Below are 16,692 nucleotides of genomic sequence, written 5' to 3'. Positions count from 1 at the left end.
TTTGTTTGTTTTGTTTTTTACTTTAATCAATACTAAAATAAGACTTTATCACAAAATCCTGTATTAATCCAAAGCCACACCAAAATTTGTTCAAAGGTTTGGAATACAGTTCCAGTGAGGACACATTGCAAAACCCACACCTTGATGAATGCTTTCATGAAAGATTCCACGGCAGATGCAACAAAACAGGGCAGTCCTAGAAACAAAACTAGTTGACACGTGTCATTCTGCAATACACACCAAGCCACCAAAAACATTTCAGACATTTTATTTCTTCCAAGTGATGTGCAGAACCCAACATCAGCTGTCAGCAAGGTGTTCAAACAGAAAACAACAGGGCACATCTGAAGGGGACCAAGGACAAACAAAGGGGAGGGGGGTTCCCACAGGTTTATGTACATGAGCATTTATCATGGACAGACTCGTCCATCAGGTAAGGGTTGTCTCAATGTTAATAAGATACAATTAATATGTAATGAATGACAATTCACTGAACACATCGCCCAACTTGGGAACCAAGAGTGATACCAACTATGTATAATCCAGTTTGCACAATGTTAGAGACACGCAAAGCAGACTACATTCATGCATCTACACATGTGCACACCACACATACACAAACACACTGGAGATATGTGCAAAAAATGCATATCCTTTTCCAATTTAAACTTTGTAATTTGCTCAAGGCTTGCCACAACCCCTCAGCTGCCTGCTAACAGTATACCCCCCTCCCCTGATCCCAAAACAATAACAATGCTGTGTGCATTAAGTACTATGTTTCCTGATATTCTAGCAGGTGATGTGTTTCTTGACTGGGATTCAACCAAAAGGATGGATTCCTGTCAGGATTTTTAACACTCAAGTACAGGACATAATAAACGCTCACCAATTCTCAACATTAAGTGATCTGAACATTACATATTGGGTAAACAACAACAAAAAAACAATCAGTTTGATCACAAATGATGTAAACTCTTCAGAAAACCATCCAGTGATTCAAATCCTTAATCAAAGATGCGTTATTACCAAATCAGAACCACATGAGAAACAGTGATGAAAGCTCGGCCACTGCTCTCAACAATCAACAGAAAACCAGAGTCAGCAGTAGCAGCAGCTGATCTGACCAGGAAAATGTGTGACTATGATTATTGAACCTGAGAAAACATGTTGGTCAGATCTACTTGGCATGTCGACTGTGTATTAAAAAAAAATCCTGAAAAGAAAGATAATAATTAAAAAGATTATAAAAGAATGAAACTTGCATCCTTTTAAGTGAAAATGGACGCAATGTGGTTAACAAGAAAACAATCTTTTCTGTACACAAAAATCCTCAAAAATGAGATTTTCTTCCAGCTGTAAAATGAAGTTTAAAAAACAAAACAAAACTGCCACTGTCATTAAACACTGGCCTCTTGGGGTGGGAGTGGGGGCCAGATGCCCAAGCACATATGCGATACTACGACATTCCTTCCATCCACCATCTCCTATCGCTCTTACACACAAAACACTCTGAATCAACATACATACATGTTTGTATGTTTACATGCATCCATTACCCCACTTACACCTGCACACACAATGGAAATGAAAACAAAGGAAATCTCATGAAAAACACACATCCTTACATGACACCAACTCATTCCCTTCTGCACAGATTCAGAACCAGCACACATACACAGCAGTGTACATTCACATACATACACTGTCTCACCTACCACACACAGTATTTAACCAGTCTGCAATCAGCCCTCATGTTTCTTACACATGCATCCCTATTTTCTAAAACTTAGCATGAGGCAAGATCCTTAAAAGTGGCTACTAACAATCAAATGACTGGCAACCGGTTTGAACCTTTTTTTGTTCAAGAGACATCAAACAGGGAAAATCTGACTTGGAAACTTTCAAGATTTTTATCATTTTATCTTTTAATCAAGGAGCAAAACAAACACAGTGTGAGGGCATAAAACAAAAGGTGGTTTCAGAAAACCACAACAAAAGCCTGTGTTTTGCCGCCGTATAATTATACCACGGGCCAGCAGACATGGGATCAATCACATCCAAGTTCAGTTTTATGCCAGAGAAGCCATCAAGAACCAGGGATGTGAAATGCCTGCCTGCCTAACATCTGTGTGATGTGCACAGCACCACCCCTCATTCTTTAGGCGACAAAAAGTCAAATGAAACACAAAAATGCAAATAGAAATGATAACTTTCGTGTCACAACATTCTCTTCTGCCTCTTTATCTCTGAAAAAAAGTGACAATATTTCTCTATTCTAAGGCTCCCTTATTTCAGTCAGTATTCAGTATCACCACCAAGACGCATCAGAATTTATCCTTGTATGTACAGGCCTGACACAGGCAATGGTTTTAAATGGTGGTTTGTTTGGTTTTTTGGGTTGTTTTTTTTTGTCAGAATGTCTATCTTTAGATATAAATGTATATATACAAATATTTTTTTACAATGTAACTGAAGATGGATTGTCAAACAATACTGAAATGTTATTTCACACATAAACAATAAATACATTATTTAAAATTATCTTCAACGTTTGATGTATGCAAACTGGGTAAAGTTAAAAAACCAAAATGGGAAAAAACAAACTCATGTTCTGAAATCAGACTCTTTGTATCAGGCAATCTGTTCAGAAAATTACAATTATTTACTGGATTGCAAAATACTAACCAAGGAATCTTTTTTTTTCTCTGGCCGCTAGATTGCATATGTTATATAGGGAAAGTAACTATTAGTGACTCATTGGGAAGAACCTGACTTGAAATAAACAGGCATGGAATGAAGAGGAAGATGATAGAAAAACGCCAGTGATTTTGTCCCAATACCTGACTGAGCTGCTCCACAGCAGTGTTTTTTCCCTGGTTATTGTCCTTCCCCTAGACACTCCGCTTTGAACGACTGTCCTTTGGGTCATTTTCTAGACATCTGATACAGTGCCTAAAGATGTCTAAGATTCAAGATCGAGGTAGGCAAGTCTGGAAGCAGTTTGAGCATTCTTAAGTACTAACATTGACCTGCATTTCACAAACAGTGCAATTCCCTAGTAATCAACATGTGCTGAGAACACGATTTTGTATATTGTGTATAAAAAACAAAATGCAACTTTTTTTTCTGATTGTTGCCTGTGCAGAAATGCTGAAGACAAGTCCTATATCATCCATCATTGATGTGACTAGTGGGTCATCATGGACACAGCTGATTCTCGTGTACCATCCATCACCAAAGCAACATACACAGAAACACATCATAATTGACATCAGCAAACTGATAACAGATCACTTCAGGTATTAACCAGTCCTCCTTAACTGTACAAAACTTCTTATAAAAAAAAAAGAGACAAAACAAAAAAACAAAAAAAAAAAAAAAAAAAAAAAGAAAAAAAGAGCTAAAAAAAAACATCAGCAAGAAAATAAAACATACTTTCAAAAAATTCAACAGGATTAAAAAAAAAAACACATAAAAAAGATAAAAAGCCAACAGAGGTTCGGAAAATCCAACTGTCATGAAAGTGAACAGCAGATGTTTGACAAAGCAATCTATAAAGTAAGCAAGTAACATGATTCATAAGTAACATGACTGATATACAGCAGGATGTACCTGTCAGAACAGAAACAAGACTTGTGGTACCAAGTTAACATGTTCAATCATAACTGCTCATGAACAATGCAGCATCGTTCTTCTGTTGCCACCACTCCACACTCCACACAACCACCAGGAACAAGACAAAGGCACATACAGGAAAGAGAATCAGCCTGGAGTGGTATGCAGCCAACAGGAGGAACCAGGTGTACACAGTATGTTCCAACACACCTTCCTGTCACACTGGCACCACACACGTGTACCCATCACTCTGCTCAGTCTCTCGGCTTTTGCCAGGTGCTGTCTGTGTAACAGTCAGGACTCAGTGATGCAGACACCAGCAGAGATAGTTACAACTAAATTCCTGATCAAGTAAATATGTACTGTTGGCATAGTAAAGCATTCAGGACTGGCATTCCTGGTACGGTAGATTAATTGCATTAAAGTGTTTGCAGCAGTGCAGTATTACAGAAGCAGAAAAGCATTGCTATATAAAAAGGATTCATATAATTATATATATTAAGCTCTTTATCATATTTACATGTACACACACACACACACACACACACAAACACACACACACAGCAGAAAGCCACTTGCCACCCCAAGTTCCTTTGGAAGAATGTGTGACTGAGTAGGAACCAGTCTGTGGAAACAAGTGAAAATGCATCCAGATCTGTACAACATTATATTACCACAGTACTGTGAAGAAATTCATTATCTAAAGTGATCAGGCAGATTCTTTTCAGGTGCTAAGCAGTAACGCTAAAAGGCGGAAACCTAAACAATGATTCTTAATGCATAACAAAATGCAAAGGATGTTTGAGATAATGCATGTTTGAAAAAAGGTATTTTTGACATTTTTATCTGCATATTCTTCCACAATACATGCTCTCGACACCTGTCACTCTTTTCTTCAAAGCACATACATGTACACTTCCACCCTCACACAGAAATGGATTTTGACAATTGTAAATACACGTAGGACACCTGCCCTACCTTCCATAAATGTAACCATACTGGAAGGGTTTGTCATCAGCTGTGCAGTAAATGAGTATTTGAAAAGACAAGATACACACCCAACCTGTAGCACCTTCAGCTTAACATGAAAAACTAATCTTGTTTAAAAATCAAACACATGTAATGCACATGTACTTTATTTATTTATTTTTTTTTTTTTTGCAAACAAATACTCCTGAACCATGACAAACAGAAGCTGGTCTGTTAATGAAGCACTGACAATCAGCATGTAATCTGTTTTGTGTCTGGTGAAATCATCATTAAGAAAGAATACAGAACAAAAAAAAGAAGAAAGAAATCCCACCAAGCTAATCACAAGAACAAAATCCCCTTAAAGCTCACAGACAAGTGCCTCCTACTGATGCCTTGAAAAAGAGATCAAGCTGATTACTGGTATATGTATATAATTATGTTCAGCCAGTTTGGTTGAAATGACTCTTTCTTGTAATATGAACTCCCATTCACTGTCAACAGAACATCACCAGACATTCTGGTAATGACTTCTTTTACTTCAAATCATTTCCAGTCCCTAGAAATTAAACACTGCACAAATGAATGGCAAAGTATAAAGAAAAAAAAAAGAAGAAAAAAAAAGAAGAAGAAGCAAAAGAGCTGTAGGTATTATGAGGACACGACCATGATTGTCTATCAAAATTGGTGAACTACAATAAATATATTTGTGTTTCATGTATTCTATTTGGCAGTTGCTAAGCTCTGTATTTCAAGAATTTGGTCCAGATCAGTCAAAATGACAAAGCATTACATTCTGATCTTTGAGAATGTGGTCCACATCAGAGTAGAATCAAAATGATCAAATGAGAACTTGTTTTGAAGAACTTGGTCCAGGTCAGAAAAATCCAGATGTTTTTAAGTGTGTGTCAAATAGTATTTGTTCACTCTTGGGAGGCCATACAATGAGAGATGTTATTCCAAAATGTGGAAGTTCTTTCATTACCATACAACTCTAAACCAGCAGTTCTGCAAGAAATGTCGCAATGAGTAAAATGAATCAAAATGACTGTCTGCAGATAAATGCCTGAGAACTTTGGTCAAGAGTCACTTTACCCTGATATAAATGGCTTCACAGGTCAGCTGGGCCATAAACACACACTGGATTCAGCTTTGCTTTTTGGCAACTCCTTTTGCATTTGTTTGGCTTTGTGTCACCATTTCACTGGTTTCTTGGAAATATACAGAAAGCTTAAAGTTATACTAAAGCCAGTACAATGATCTTGAGACTATGAAAATTAGTCAAACTATTTAAACATGATTTTTTTTCAACATATTTTTCATATATAATGCAGCTATTGTATACTCATTCCAGCTGTTAAACACTGGAACTGAACGTGTAAGAAATCACAATGACCTTCCAACAAGTCAACAGAAAACTAAAATGTGTTAACCACCCTGCTGCACCTGTGTGAGGCAAAGTCAGTGAAATGATTACTGAAAAGTAAGCAGAATTATTGAAGCATTTCTTGTACTGAGATGATTACAAGCCCATGCTCAAGCACATCTTCATATCAACTCTTTCTATTGCAACACTTTTTCAATACATGAAAACTGAAAGTCAGGCTTGATCAGACAAACCTCAGAAGGCTGGCTATGAATGTAGGGATGTGTTTCAGAAAAACTGGATGAAGTTTTAAAAAAACATGAAATATGTCTGTCCACCTCTGTGAAAAGGAACTGGGTAGTAATGCTGTGGAAACTAATCAAATCAATTCAATCTTACTTCCTATATCTGTTGGTGTCCCCTGAAATATTAAAACAATTACACTCAAACCTCACACTTTCAACTGCCCATGCATTGCAAACACACACACACTAACATTATGGTTGATAATCTACATTTTTGTCACAATATTTCAGTTAAGGGGGGGGGGGGGGTCGGGGGGGACTCACATACACTCCTTGTCCAACAGGTTTAATTGAGAAAAAAAAAAAAAAACAAAAAACCCGGCAAAAACAGAATCAATCTTTTAAAATTCATAGATGTACAAAATGCTGTTATGTTCCTTCAGCCATGGTCAAGATTATAAAAAAAATATAGTGCTAAATGAACAAGACCCAAACTAACTACAGCTGACAATGAAGCTTTTCTCCTATGATTAATCACACTACGATTTTGGCACATGCCATCTGGCCAGCCAGACATGCCAACAGTTGCCATTTAATTCAGAATCACAATGTCTGTGGGTTATGGGCTATATCAGAGGGAGGGAGTCAACAGGAAAAAAAAGAGGGATCCATTCCATTTTTAGTCAATTCATGCACAAGCTGAAATAAAGTGTTGAAATGCATGTCCTGACCTTGTCATGTATGTGCAGGAAAAATGCTCAATTCCTTCACATTTCTGATGGAGCTCTGTGCTTTTACAAACTTTCAGTCCTGCCATGAGTCCTCTGTCAATGGTGTCATCAACAAACTGATCCACAGTTGCAACTTTGTTCCAGATTTTGATGAGATTTTCAATCACCCTTGACTGACAGATCATGATACATGCGGAGAATGGGATAAAACCTTTCCAGGGGAGGAATGGCAATTGTACTGTCACTGATCACACAGTGACAATGAACTATCTGTAACGCTGCCACTGTAGCTGCAGTGGTCTCCAGCAAATGAGAACAATGAAGAAGAATCACTTAGGTTTGACACAGTAAGATTGTTTGTTACATGGTGTCCCAAGGACAAAACATCATACCAAAATGGGACCTCAACCCCTGATCTGACATCCAGCACCTGATCCATTTGGCCCAGGTGCCTTCATGATGTGAGCCAAGCTCACCACATCAAGTCAGGTGCTTTTGCTGGCTCTGTACCCATGTGAAAACAAGCAACTGGTTTTTTTCCCTGTGAAACTGTGTTCACTTAGCTGTCTGACACTGATACAGGCTTAAAACTGAAAACTGGTGAAAGCACAACTCCACAGAAATCTAAGAGGCATACTGGATATTCAATATGCTTCCACTAGTTTCGGGAGGACCTAGTCTTAAAACTGATACTTGTGTTGAGCAAGACAATCAATTCACAAAATAAACTTGAATGTATTCAGTAAAAAAAAAGAAGAAAATCATTTAAATAGAAGAAAAAATAGGAATAGACAGTCAATGTTGCACAGTTTCAGTGGGGGAAACAACAGGGAATTGGGTCACGCTTACTGTTTAGCCTTTTCAAATCTGTTCTTGATAGAACCAACATCCAGAATTGGTTTGTCAAAAAACCTGGGTATAAAAGAAGAAAAACAACGCAAACTCTGTATATAAAACAAACAAAATGGTCTGATCTCAACAGTATTTAGATATTTTGAATGAATGGATACAATGTGCTAAGTGTGATATGACTGACACAGACCCCACCCACACCGAAACAAGACAGAAAGAAGACACCTGGGGACCTCTGATCCACTTCTATCAGGCAGTCCCCAGCAGTTAAATAAAGTCATTTTCATGGCACTGAAATGGTCAGTCCATGCCAAACCAATTCCATACTTTTAAATATACATATAGTTTTTTAAGACGTCTCCTGAAACAAATGAAAGAGATTACCCACAGGTGGCAAACACAATCCTCACAGCATGGATGAACACTGTCCAACGTATTCCCATGTGATGTTGGTGTTGTTGAAGATGAAAGTGGTCCTGTAGTTATGACCTGCCTGAGGATGCCGCCACACTGACCGCCCTAACACTGACCACCTGATGACCTGTGGAACTGCCGCTGTCCCCAACACCCCACATCACAGGGACGTCATGGCTGAGGAGACAGTCTGACACCACCCACTCCAACAATGCATTTCTCGCTTCTGTGATGTCGTTTTTCATTGCTGATGCCACAAACACAGCACACACTTTCTTCATTATCATTTCTGCAATGGAGCCACTGTTCAAAACCACTGCTGCAACAAGGTAGGTTCATACTTAGTTGCAGTGATGAAACAATGGTATCTGCTGTTGCCACAATGGAGAAGCAGGTTTTCAGTCTTGACTGCTGTTGTGACAATGAAACGGCACTTTGTTCATAAACCTCTGTTGCCAACTGCATTTTCTTTTCTCTTTTTTTGCATGGGCATTTCAGTGTTTCTATTTTCGGTCACAACAGAATGTGTTTGCTGTTCCCAAAACATAAAGATACAATCACATTTTCTAATAACAATGTGTGCATATATGTGTGCACTGATGTGAAGATATATATCTCAGTGCATGTCTGAGTGTCTCTGTGTGTGCCTAGCACATGTGTGTGTGTGTGTGTGTGTGTGTGTGTGTGCATGAGCATTTGTGTATATTTGTGAATGTAAGACTGTTGTGTCATTATGTATGTATGTACTGCACAACACAAAGTGGACAAGTCACACCTTGATGCCCAGGGTCCTCTGACAGGTGTCAGACCAGATGACTGCACACCTGTGGACACTCCAGTCCTGGGCAGAATCCCCTGGATCACCCCAGGCTCACCACAAAACGCAGTGAAAAACACAGCATCTCCAAATGTTCTGGACCATCCTCATCAGTCTCATCACCAAACAGGCACAAGAAAACAGTCTTCATGAAACAACACATGCTGGGATGGTGTGTTCACCAAGTCTTTTCATCAACTGAACACAAGCGTGTAATGTACTGGAGGAGATTCTCTGGCAAGATTCTCTGGGTTATCCCAAGCCATTCATATCAGCTGAGTAGCAGCCTACTGTCTTGTGAGTCACAGCTCCTGACCATCTGCCATGAACAGTCTTCACAGAACTACACAGGAACTCTAAGTGACATCTGAGTGTGCTGCCATTCCCAGCAAAGCAAATGTTAGTTGCTGAAGAGATATTTCACAAAGAGGCCAGAACCGCCACTAAAAGCATTTCCACACGTTACTGTAGCAGGCAGTGGGCAGCCAGTGAGAAGCCAGTGCCCAGACCTATGACACAGGGCCATGTGGAGACACAGCGTACTGTCCCTGCACCTCACAGCGCAGTGTGAGCACAAACACAAGTCACCTATCACAGCCAAGGGGTGTGCCCCTGCAGACAGCAGCACTGTGATCCCCCTCCATCAGGCAGATCTCTGTGTGAAGACCAGAGCACATGCTGATCCCGGCGCTGTGTGACAGTGTAGGACAAGCAGCACGTCAGGCCGCGTTACGTCAAACAGCTGACACCTGCTCCTCTTCCCCGTCTGAAACAACACCACAAATCACCTTACTGCTCAGGTACAAAGTTGTTACATCACTGCATTCCTTCTGGAAAGGTTAGTCAAACACTCTCTGCCTTGTAACAGAAGCAGCAACTATGTTAACACAAGCAACAAATGACAACGCTTCATAAAATTCAAACAAGTCTAGCTATACTCTGTCTAAATGTACAACAGGTGCGCTGAACAGAGTTATGTGTTACTGGCAACAATCATCTGACACTTAACACACTTTTTACCTACATCACTCTGAGAAAGGTTTCCAAAGAAACGTAATGGGGAAGGGACAGGTGGAGGAAGACTGAGGTTTGGTTGACTCACTAATAAGTTAAAATACACACAGCAGATTAGTAGTGCACATCAAAACAGCACTATGAGTTGGTCAACAGTCAGACGAGCAAAGATCTGCTTTGTGCAGAGGTCAGCAAAGTGTTAAGATGATTTAATGACACTGGAATATCAACGTGAATGGAGGTAGGCTGAGAAGAAGAAAAACAAAAACAAACAAGAGAGGCAAGGCCTTCAAGACTCACTTGTGATACACTTAAAAAAAAAATCCAAGCTTTTTATATTTTTTATTTTTATAATTTCAAAATGTAATGTTTAAGATGAGAAAGATCAGTTTAAAGCAAATTAAGTCCCCTAGCATTACAGAGTAATTTCCCTTTTTTACTATCTGCACCAAAACGTTTGCAAAATAAATAAAACTTCCATGCTTAGCAAAAGAAGTTCCTGTTTGAACAAAAAATGATAATAATGACTGCTCTAGCTGTTGGGTCAGAATATCAGATCAAAGTGCCAAGTTTAGAGAATACAAAAAATATAAATATAACAGTAAATGCAGTTTGCATATAATTAGGCTTCCTTTTTTATTTTTTTGTGCCCATCCCAGAGGTGCAATATTGTTTTAAATAAGATGACTGGAAAGAACTGAATTTTTTCTATTTTTATGCCAAATTTGGTGTCAACTGACAAAGTATTTGCAGAGAAAATGTCAATGTTAAAGTTTACCACGGACACACAGACACACACACACACACACAGACAACCGAACACTGGGTTAAAACATAGACTCACTTTGTTTACACAAGTGAGTCAAAAAACACATTGGTGGTTCAAGATTCCAAAGATCTCAGACAGTACATGGATGATGTTTCCTGACTGCAAGGTCCCAAGATCAAAACGAATATAAGATCCTGTAAAGTTTTTTGTCCTTGTTTTCACCCACTATCAACTGTCTAAGGCCAGCAGCCATGGCTAAGTGGTTAGTGTCAGGGACTGGGAGGAAGTAGCTTTGAATTACATCAGAGAAATATTATTGTGGAATGTTTTGGTCCCCAGACTCCTAGTTGAGTGTGTTACTGGCTCAAATGGTAAAACTAAGGCCACACAGTCAAATGTCATTCATTTTACAGATGCCTGTTTGAAAACTTTACTAAAAATGTCCTAATACTGCTTGTGTTTCTATCTCTGGCCTGGCTGATGCTGGGACCTGTTTTCAAAGGACACATGGAGTACAACCCTGTCAAACATTCTCAAAACTGAATGGATCTACAAAGCACCATTATCATCACACTCATGCTAATCTACCATCATAAAGAAGAATCCATATGTGGCTCTCCAGGTAACCTCACTTTTACTTTCCCCTCCACTTCCATGGTGTGTGAGTCACTTTTTGAGATCAGCATTCATGCATAGTGTCAATGGGGGGTTGGGGTGGTCATCTCCTCTCTAAAGGAGGGATGGGGCAAGGGGGGCATTCATACTGGCTCTGTAGTTAATCATTCTCATTTTTTATTTGATGTCTTTCCACTCTGGAGTGATATCAGTTGCTGATGTCAGAAGCAGGCACAGTCAGTGTTGTCCTCAGTATGTTGAATCAGCAATGGGCACCACTGAACACTGTTACAGACACCCAGCAGTCGTGCAGGTCTCTGCTGGTGGGTTGATGACAGTGACCTGTCCTTGATACCCTTCACATGAACCACTGGTGGTAGTGATGCAACAGAACCAGTGTGGGTGTGGCTGTGTGTGTGTGTGTGTGTGTAGGGGGGGGTGAGGGGAAGGGGTGGGGGCAACAGTGTTGAAAGGAGAATGCTACAGGGACGGCCCACAAACCGGGGAAGCAAAGAAAAGACAGATAAACAAGCAAAACCTTATGAACAGAAAATCATGTGTGTGTGTCTTGTAATCCCCTTCATGAATGGAATTAATACTGAAAGAATCCAACTTTCTATGTTTTGTTCTATCTTCATTCAGTTTATCTCTTTGCTTTCCTTTCCTGCTCCCACCCCACCCCACCCCCACCCCCCAACACCCCCCCTCCCCCATCTCTCTTCTTTTACTTCTCATTTTGATAGGAAGAATAAAACCTCTTTAGTAAAACTACTGATAACAGAGATTCTTTTTAATTCAAGACTGGCAGGCAGGCAAGAGGCTGTGAGGCATAACTCATGCAGAGTATGACGTAGCACTGTACACACTGCAAGCATACCCTTCATGAATACATGGCTTACACTTTCTGCAAGGAAAGCAAGTTCTTACTGGACTGCCAGAATGAGATGTTTCATGCCCTTGATTTATTTCAAGTTATGGCAATATTTCACTTTCTTTTATAATAACACTAAAAAAAAAAAAAAAAAAAGACATCAACCATCAGCATCACATCCATTACATATTTGTGCATGTGCAGCACTGAGTGTATTAGTTTATGTGTGCAATTCACACATACCAGTTCATGTGTGTGTGAGTGTGTGTGAGAGAGTGTGTGTGTGTGTGTGTGTGTGTGTGTGTGTGCGCGCGCAAGTAAGTGAGAGAGAGAGAGAGAGAGAGAGAGAACTGGAGAGACAGCAAGTAATCACTTCACAATTGCGTGCATGACAGGCATGTTGGAAAGGGAAGGTAGAGGTGGAGACAAAGCGACACAGAACACAGAACAAAGGAACCAACTGGGGGAACCTGGGGGGGATTCAAACTGTAATCAAACTCTCTCCCACCACCTTCACAACCCTACACTGCCTGTCCCCAATACCCCCCCCCCCCCCCCCCCCTCCCAACCCCCCTTGACCCACTGTCCAAGCTATGTGAATGACAGTGTTCTTCCCCAGTGTGTGATGGATAATGATGTTCAGCGTTTAGGTGGAGGCATGGAGTACCTGTGAGGACAGGCTGACAGCAGAGTGAGGAGTCGCCCACTGCCGAGTGTTTGTGTCGCACCAGCTGAGCCATGTGGGTGGCTGACTGGTAGTCAGGGAGGGGTGGTCGCCCGGCGGGTGGATAGCCCGCCACCACTGCATGATTACTGACTACTGCCACAGACAAGACACCCACCCCCCACCTTACAGCGTTACTTTTCTCTCATCGCCCACTTCTTTCTTTGAATATAAAATTAGCAATCTACATAATTTTCAGGCTACAAGGTAATATCTTTTTCTTTTTCTGATCTGGTTGCCTCTAGTCAGAGCACTTTACCTGAGGTCATAATGTTTGGGCATTGACAAGTGTAGGTACTGTGCTCGTAAGTCATTGTGTCTAAAATAGGTTCAGTATCAATACATTCAAACCACTGGTTGCCTTGTGTGCATGTCAGTCCATGCATAGGCCACAGCCCAAGTTGCACTTACATGTGTGGTCACCACTTCACCCTTTCCAACACTGAGAACACATTGCTGACCGCCATGTTGTTAAAAGTCAAGGTGTCTGAATGATGTGAAATAATTTACAAAAGGCAACGGCAAGAGAGAAAGAGATCGGCATTAGGGTTGGGATGATATTATTGACAGGCTGTAGAACTGATGACTTTTGCACAGATTCCACCCTCTGAAGATTACACTTTCATTTTCATCACATTTAAATTCTTGTTCTTGTTTCCTTTGTCAGTTATTTCAAAGGTTGGTCTGCTTTGGTCGGACTTTTGAATAGGTGTTAATGTGTATTTTGCAATCATTTTAGTGCCTCCTAAATGCTTCATATATGATTAAAAATATATTTCAAAATGAAGTCAGATGATGCACGTTATAATCTGAAGAGCCTTGTAGCCTGAAAAATATGGCACTAGGTTCATTATCACCATCAGTTCCTGCAGTTTCTATAATGTTACTACAACTGTTCGAAATACATGGCATCACTAGTTTTAATTCTCTGCATACCTATATACTTTTCTGGTATACAGTGAAAAGGAAAAAAAAAAAAAAGTTCTGTTAGCAATACAGAAAAGCAGAACAGCTTTCCACCCTACAAAGTGAAAAACACTACTGTGTAAATCAGTAGAAGTCTGTTATTGTTACTTTGATTTCATGTGAGATATTAAACAAAGAGGGAAAAATAAAGAAATATGTTAAACAGAAAGAACTCTTCAAACTTTTAACAGTTACGACCATGATGAGTTAGCAATATCTGCATAAGGACAGAAAGAAAGTTAATTTACAATCATTATCAGACACAAAAGATAAAATCAAAAAGATTGTGTTTGTGCATAAAAATATACATATACTGAAATGAACTCATGTGTTGATATCATCAGCAAACAAAAGGTCACATAGTCTTTAAAGTTTAATGCTAAAAAAAACAAAGAGATAAGAAAAACTATATATTGTAATTTGTTACTCATTCAACACATATCAAACAATTCTACAATTACAGCATTTTGCCAGTTTTGACAGATTTCAGAGCACTTTCTTTTAGAAAGACTCCCGAGACAATCCAAGAATATCACACAGATTTAACAGAAGCTGGTCTGACAGATAGAAAAATACATTAACTTCATATCAAGTGAGAAACAAATGTCTGGCTTACACTGCCTGACTTTTTCTAAAAAATTCTGTTCCAGATGTTCCCTCTTTAAACTGCAGAAAATAGTTTCTATCTAAAAAATCTCAAAACATCAATTTTAAATATAATAAAACATGCACAAAAATTATGTTTACAAACAGTCCAAGATGAACTGAGCCAAAAAATAGATCATTCGTCATGTTTTGTGGTGGTGGTATATAGTTATGACTGTGTGTTGGGGGTGTGTGTTTTTATGAAGTGGGCACATGTGTGACGAATAAAAAATAAAAATAAAAAAGACCCAAAAATATACACATATGTATGAATAATGACATGCACAAAGGTAGGTTCAATACAAACAAGGCAGACTGATCAACAATAAAGACTGATTCGGCCAAAAGAACAATATATGGCATAAAGTGGAATAAGGAGTTAAAAATGTATAAATTATGCTCTGAACAAGCAAGAAAAAAACAACATAAAGCAACAGTCTATAACTTGACAGACAGCAGACCTATGTTCTGACAGCAAAAAACATGGCTCTTGCCACATACATAATTGTATGTGTGTGTGTGCATGTATGTGTGTATGTAAACGAATTAGTATATGCAGTGTGTGCATGAGTGTGTGTTCATGTACATATCAGTGAATGTCTTTTTCTTCATCACTCTATTTTCTTTCTTTGGTTGAGTACACTGCAGGGTCCAAAATAAATCTAACAGAACTGAAAACAACTCAGTCAAATTTCAACCTATACCACATATGTGCTTCTCATGTAATCAATTTTGCAACAATACGCTAATGCTTCTGACATGATGCCAGCAATCAGTGCAGTTACTAAGCTATCAGGTGGACTGTGACCATACACACCTGGTGCACCACTCATTCCGGCGTTGTGCATGACAGCTGTGTAGGAAGGCAGTAAAGGTCTGGAAGCAGGCCCTACCATACCTGAAGTAACACACACACACATACAAATCATCAAAGACCTAACAAAATAACAAATACCTGCAGTGTCTTCGACACCTCCCTTGGGCTAGAAAATTTTGTATTTGAGGTTCAAATCCTAGCTGTATCCGTAATGCAAGACAGAAACAGTTATACCAGAAAAAGAGTACTCTTACAAACATAAGACAGAAACATTAAACAAGAAAAAGCGTATTCTTACAAACGACAGTCTAACTGTTGCAGCTAAGTCTAGGAACTTAAACACATGAAGGAAGCCACTCTTGTGCTGAGCAGATCCTCCCATGGTAGTGTTGATACAAAAACCTCAAGATGACCTGTGGACCTGTCTGTCTTTTGCTGACACAATAACAGTGACAGACTGAGCCTGGCTGTGGCTGTGGGTGGGGGTAGGGGGTGGGGTTACTTTGGTTAAATGGTGTTCAAGTGCAGCAAAAATAAGTTTGCAATAAAAGATAAATTTAAAAAAAACAATCCATGTTATGTTCATATATCTAAATGCTGCTTTTAAAGAAAACAACTTTTCCAAACAAGGAAACAGATAACAGGACAATGCACTTTGCCAGGAAATCAAACAAACTGAAACTAAATCATATTCCACAAGGAAATACAAGATAAACCTGAAAACCTGATTTTCCCCCATTGTCACAACACGTACCAGGCTGTGTCCATTGGTGTGAAGGGGCCGAGGGCAAAGGTCCCGACACGTGGACAGCAGGGTGGGGATGGGGGTGAGGGTGGTCCATGGAAGAGGAGCTGCCCAGGGCAGAGTCGCCGTCCACACACTGCTCTATGGAGCCCACAGAACCTGCAGCACAACCCTTCCACCTGTCACACTGAACACTGGAGTGTTGGGGCAGCCAGTACCCACAAGATGATTACATCCCACTTCTCAGCAACAACTACACCAAATATGGCAAACTTCTATTTCTGCGAGGTAAACATGTAGAAGTAAATATGCAAGCTTCTGTCCATCACATTGTGTATTCCATTTCTGAGTCATAAATACACATGGACTGAACTCTTTTCTGCAAGTGTGCACTATCTGGCAAGTTTTTAATTTCATTTCATACACAACGTACGTTTACATGCTTACACACACATGCTCACACGAGCGTGCGTGCACACACACACACACACACAAAAGTTCTTATCTTTCTTAGCAC

General features: G+C 39.6%; 1 protein-coding gene across 1 annotated transcript in view; it reads right to left on the bottom strand.

The window, feature by feature from the left end:
• Positions 1-252: 252 nt before the first annotated feature.
• Positions 253-16,692, bottom strand: part of LOC143279766 (rap guanine nucleotide exchange factor 2-like) — a 104,154-nt gene continuing 87,714 nt past the window's right edge. The window contains exons 26-29 of the mRNA XM_076583904.1: positions 16,185-16,334; positions 15,431-15,511; positions 12,946-13,098; positions 253-9,775 (exon numbers count right to left, since the gene is read on the bottom strand). Of these exons, the coding sequence (XP_076440019.1) occupies positions 9,744-9,775; positions 12,946-13,098; positions 15,431-15,511; positions 16,185-16,334 (416 nt within the window). The 3' untranslated portion in view covers positions 253-9,743. The remainder of the gene's footprint in view (positions 9,776-12,945; positions 13,099-15,430; positions 15,512-16,184; positions 16,335-16,692) is intronic.

The sequence above is a fragment of the Babylonia areolata genome, chromosome 1 (genome assembly GCF_041734735.1).
Source record: "Babylonia areolata isolate BAREFJ2019XMU chromosome 1, ASM4173473v1, whole genome shotgun sequence".
Lineage (NCBI taxonomy): Eukaryota > Metazoa > Mollusca > Gastropoda > Neogastropoda > Buccinidae > Babylonia > Babylonia areolata.
Note: the sequence above shows the minus strand (reverse complement) of the source record. Positions and strands in the feature narration are given on the sequence as shown.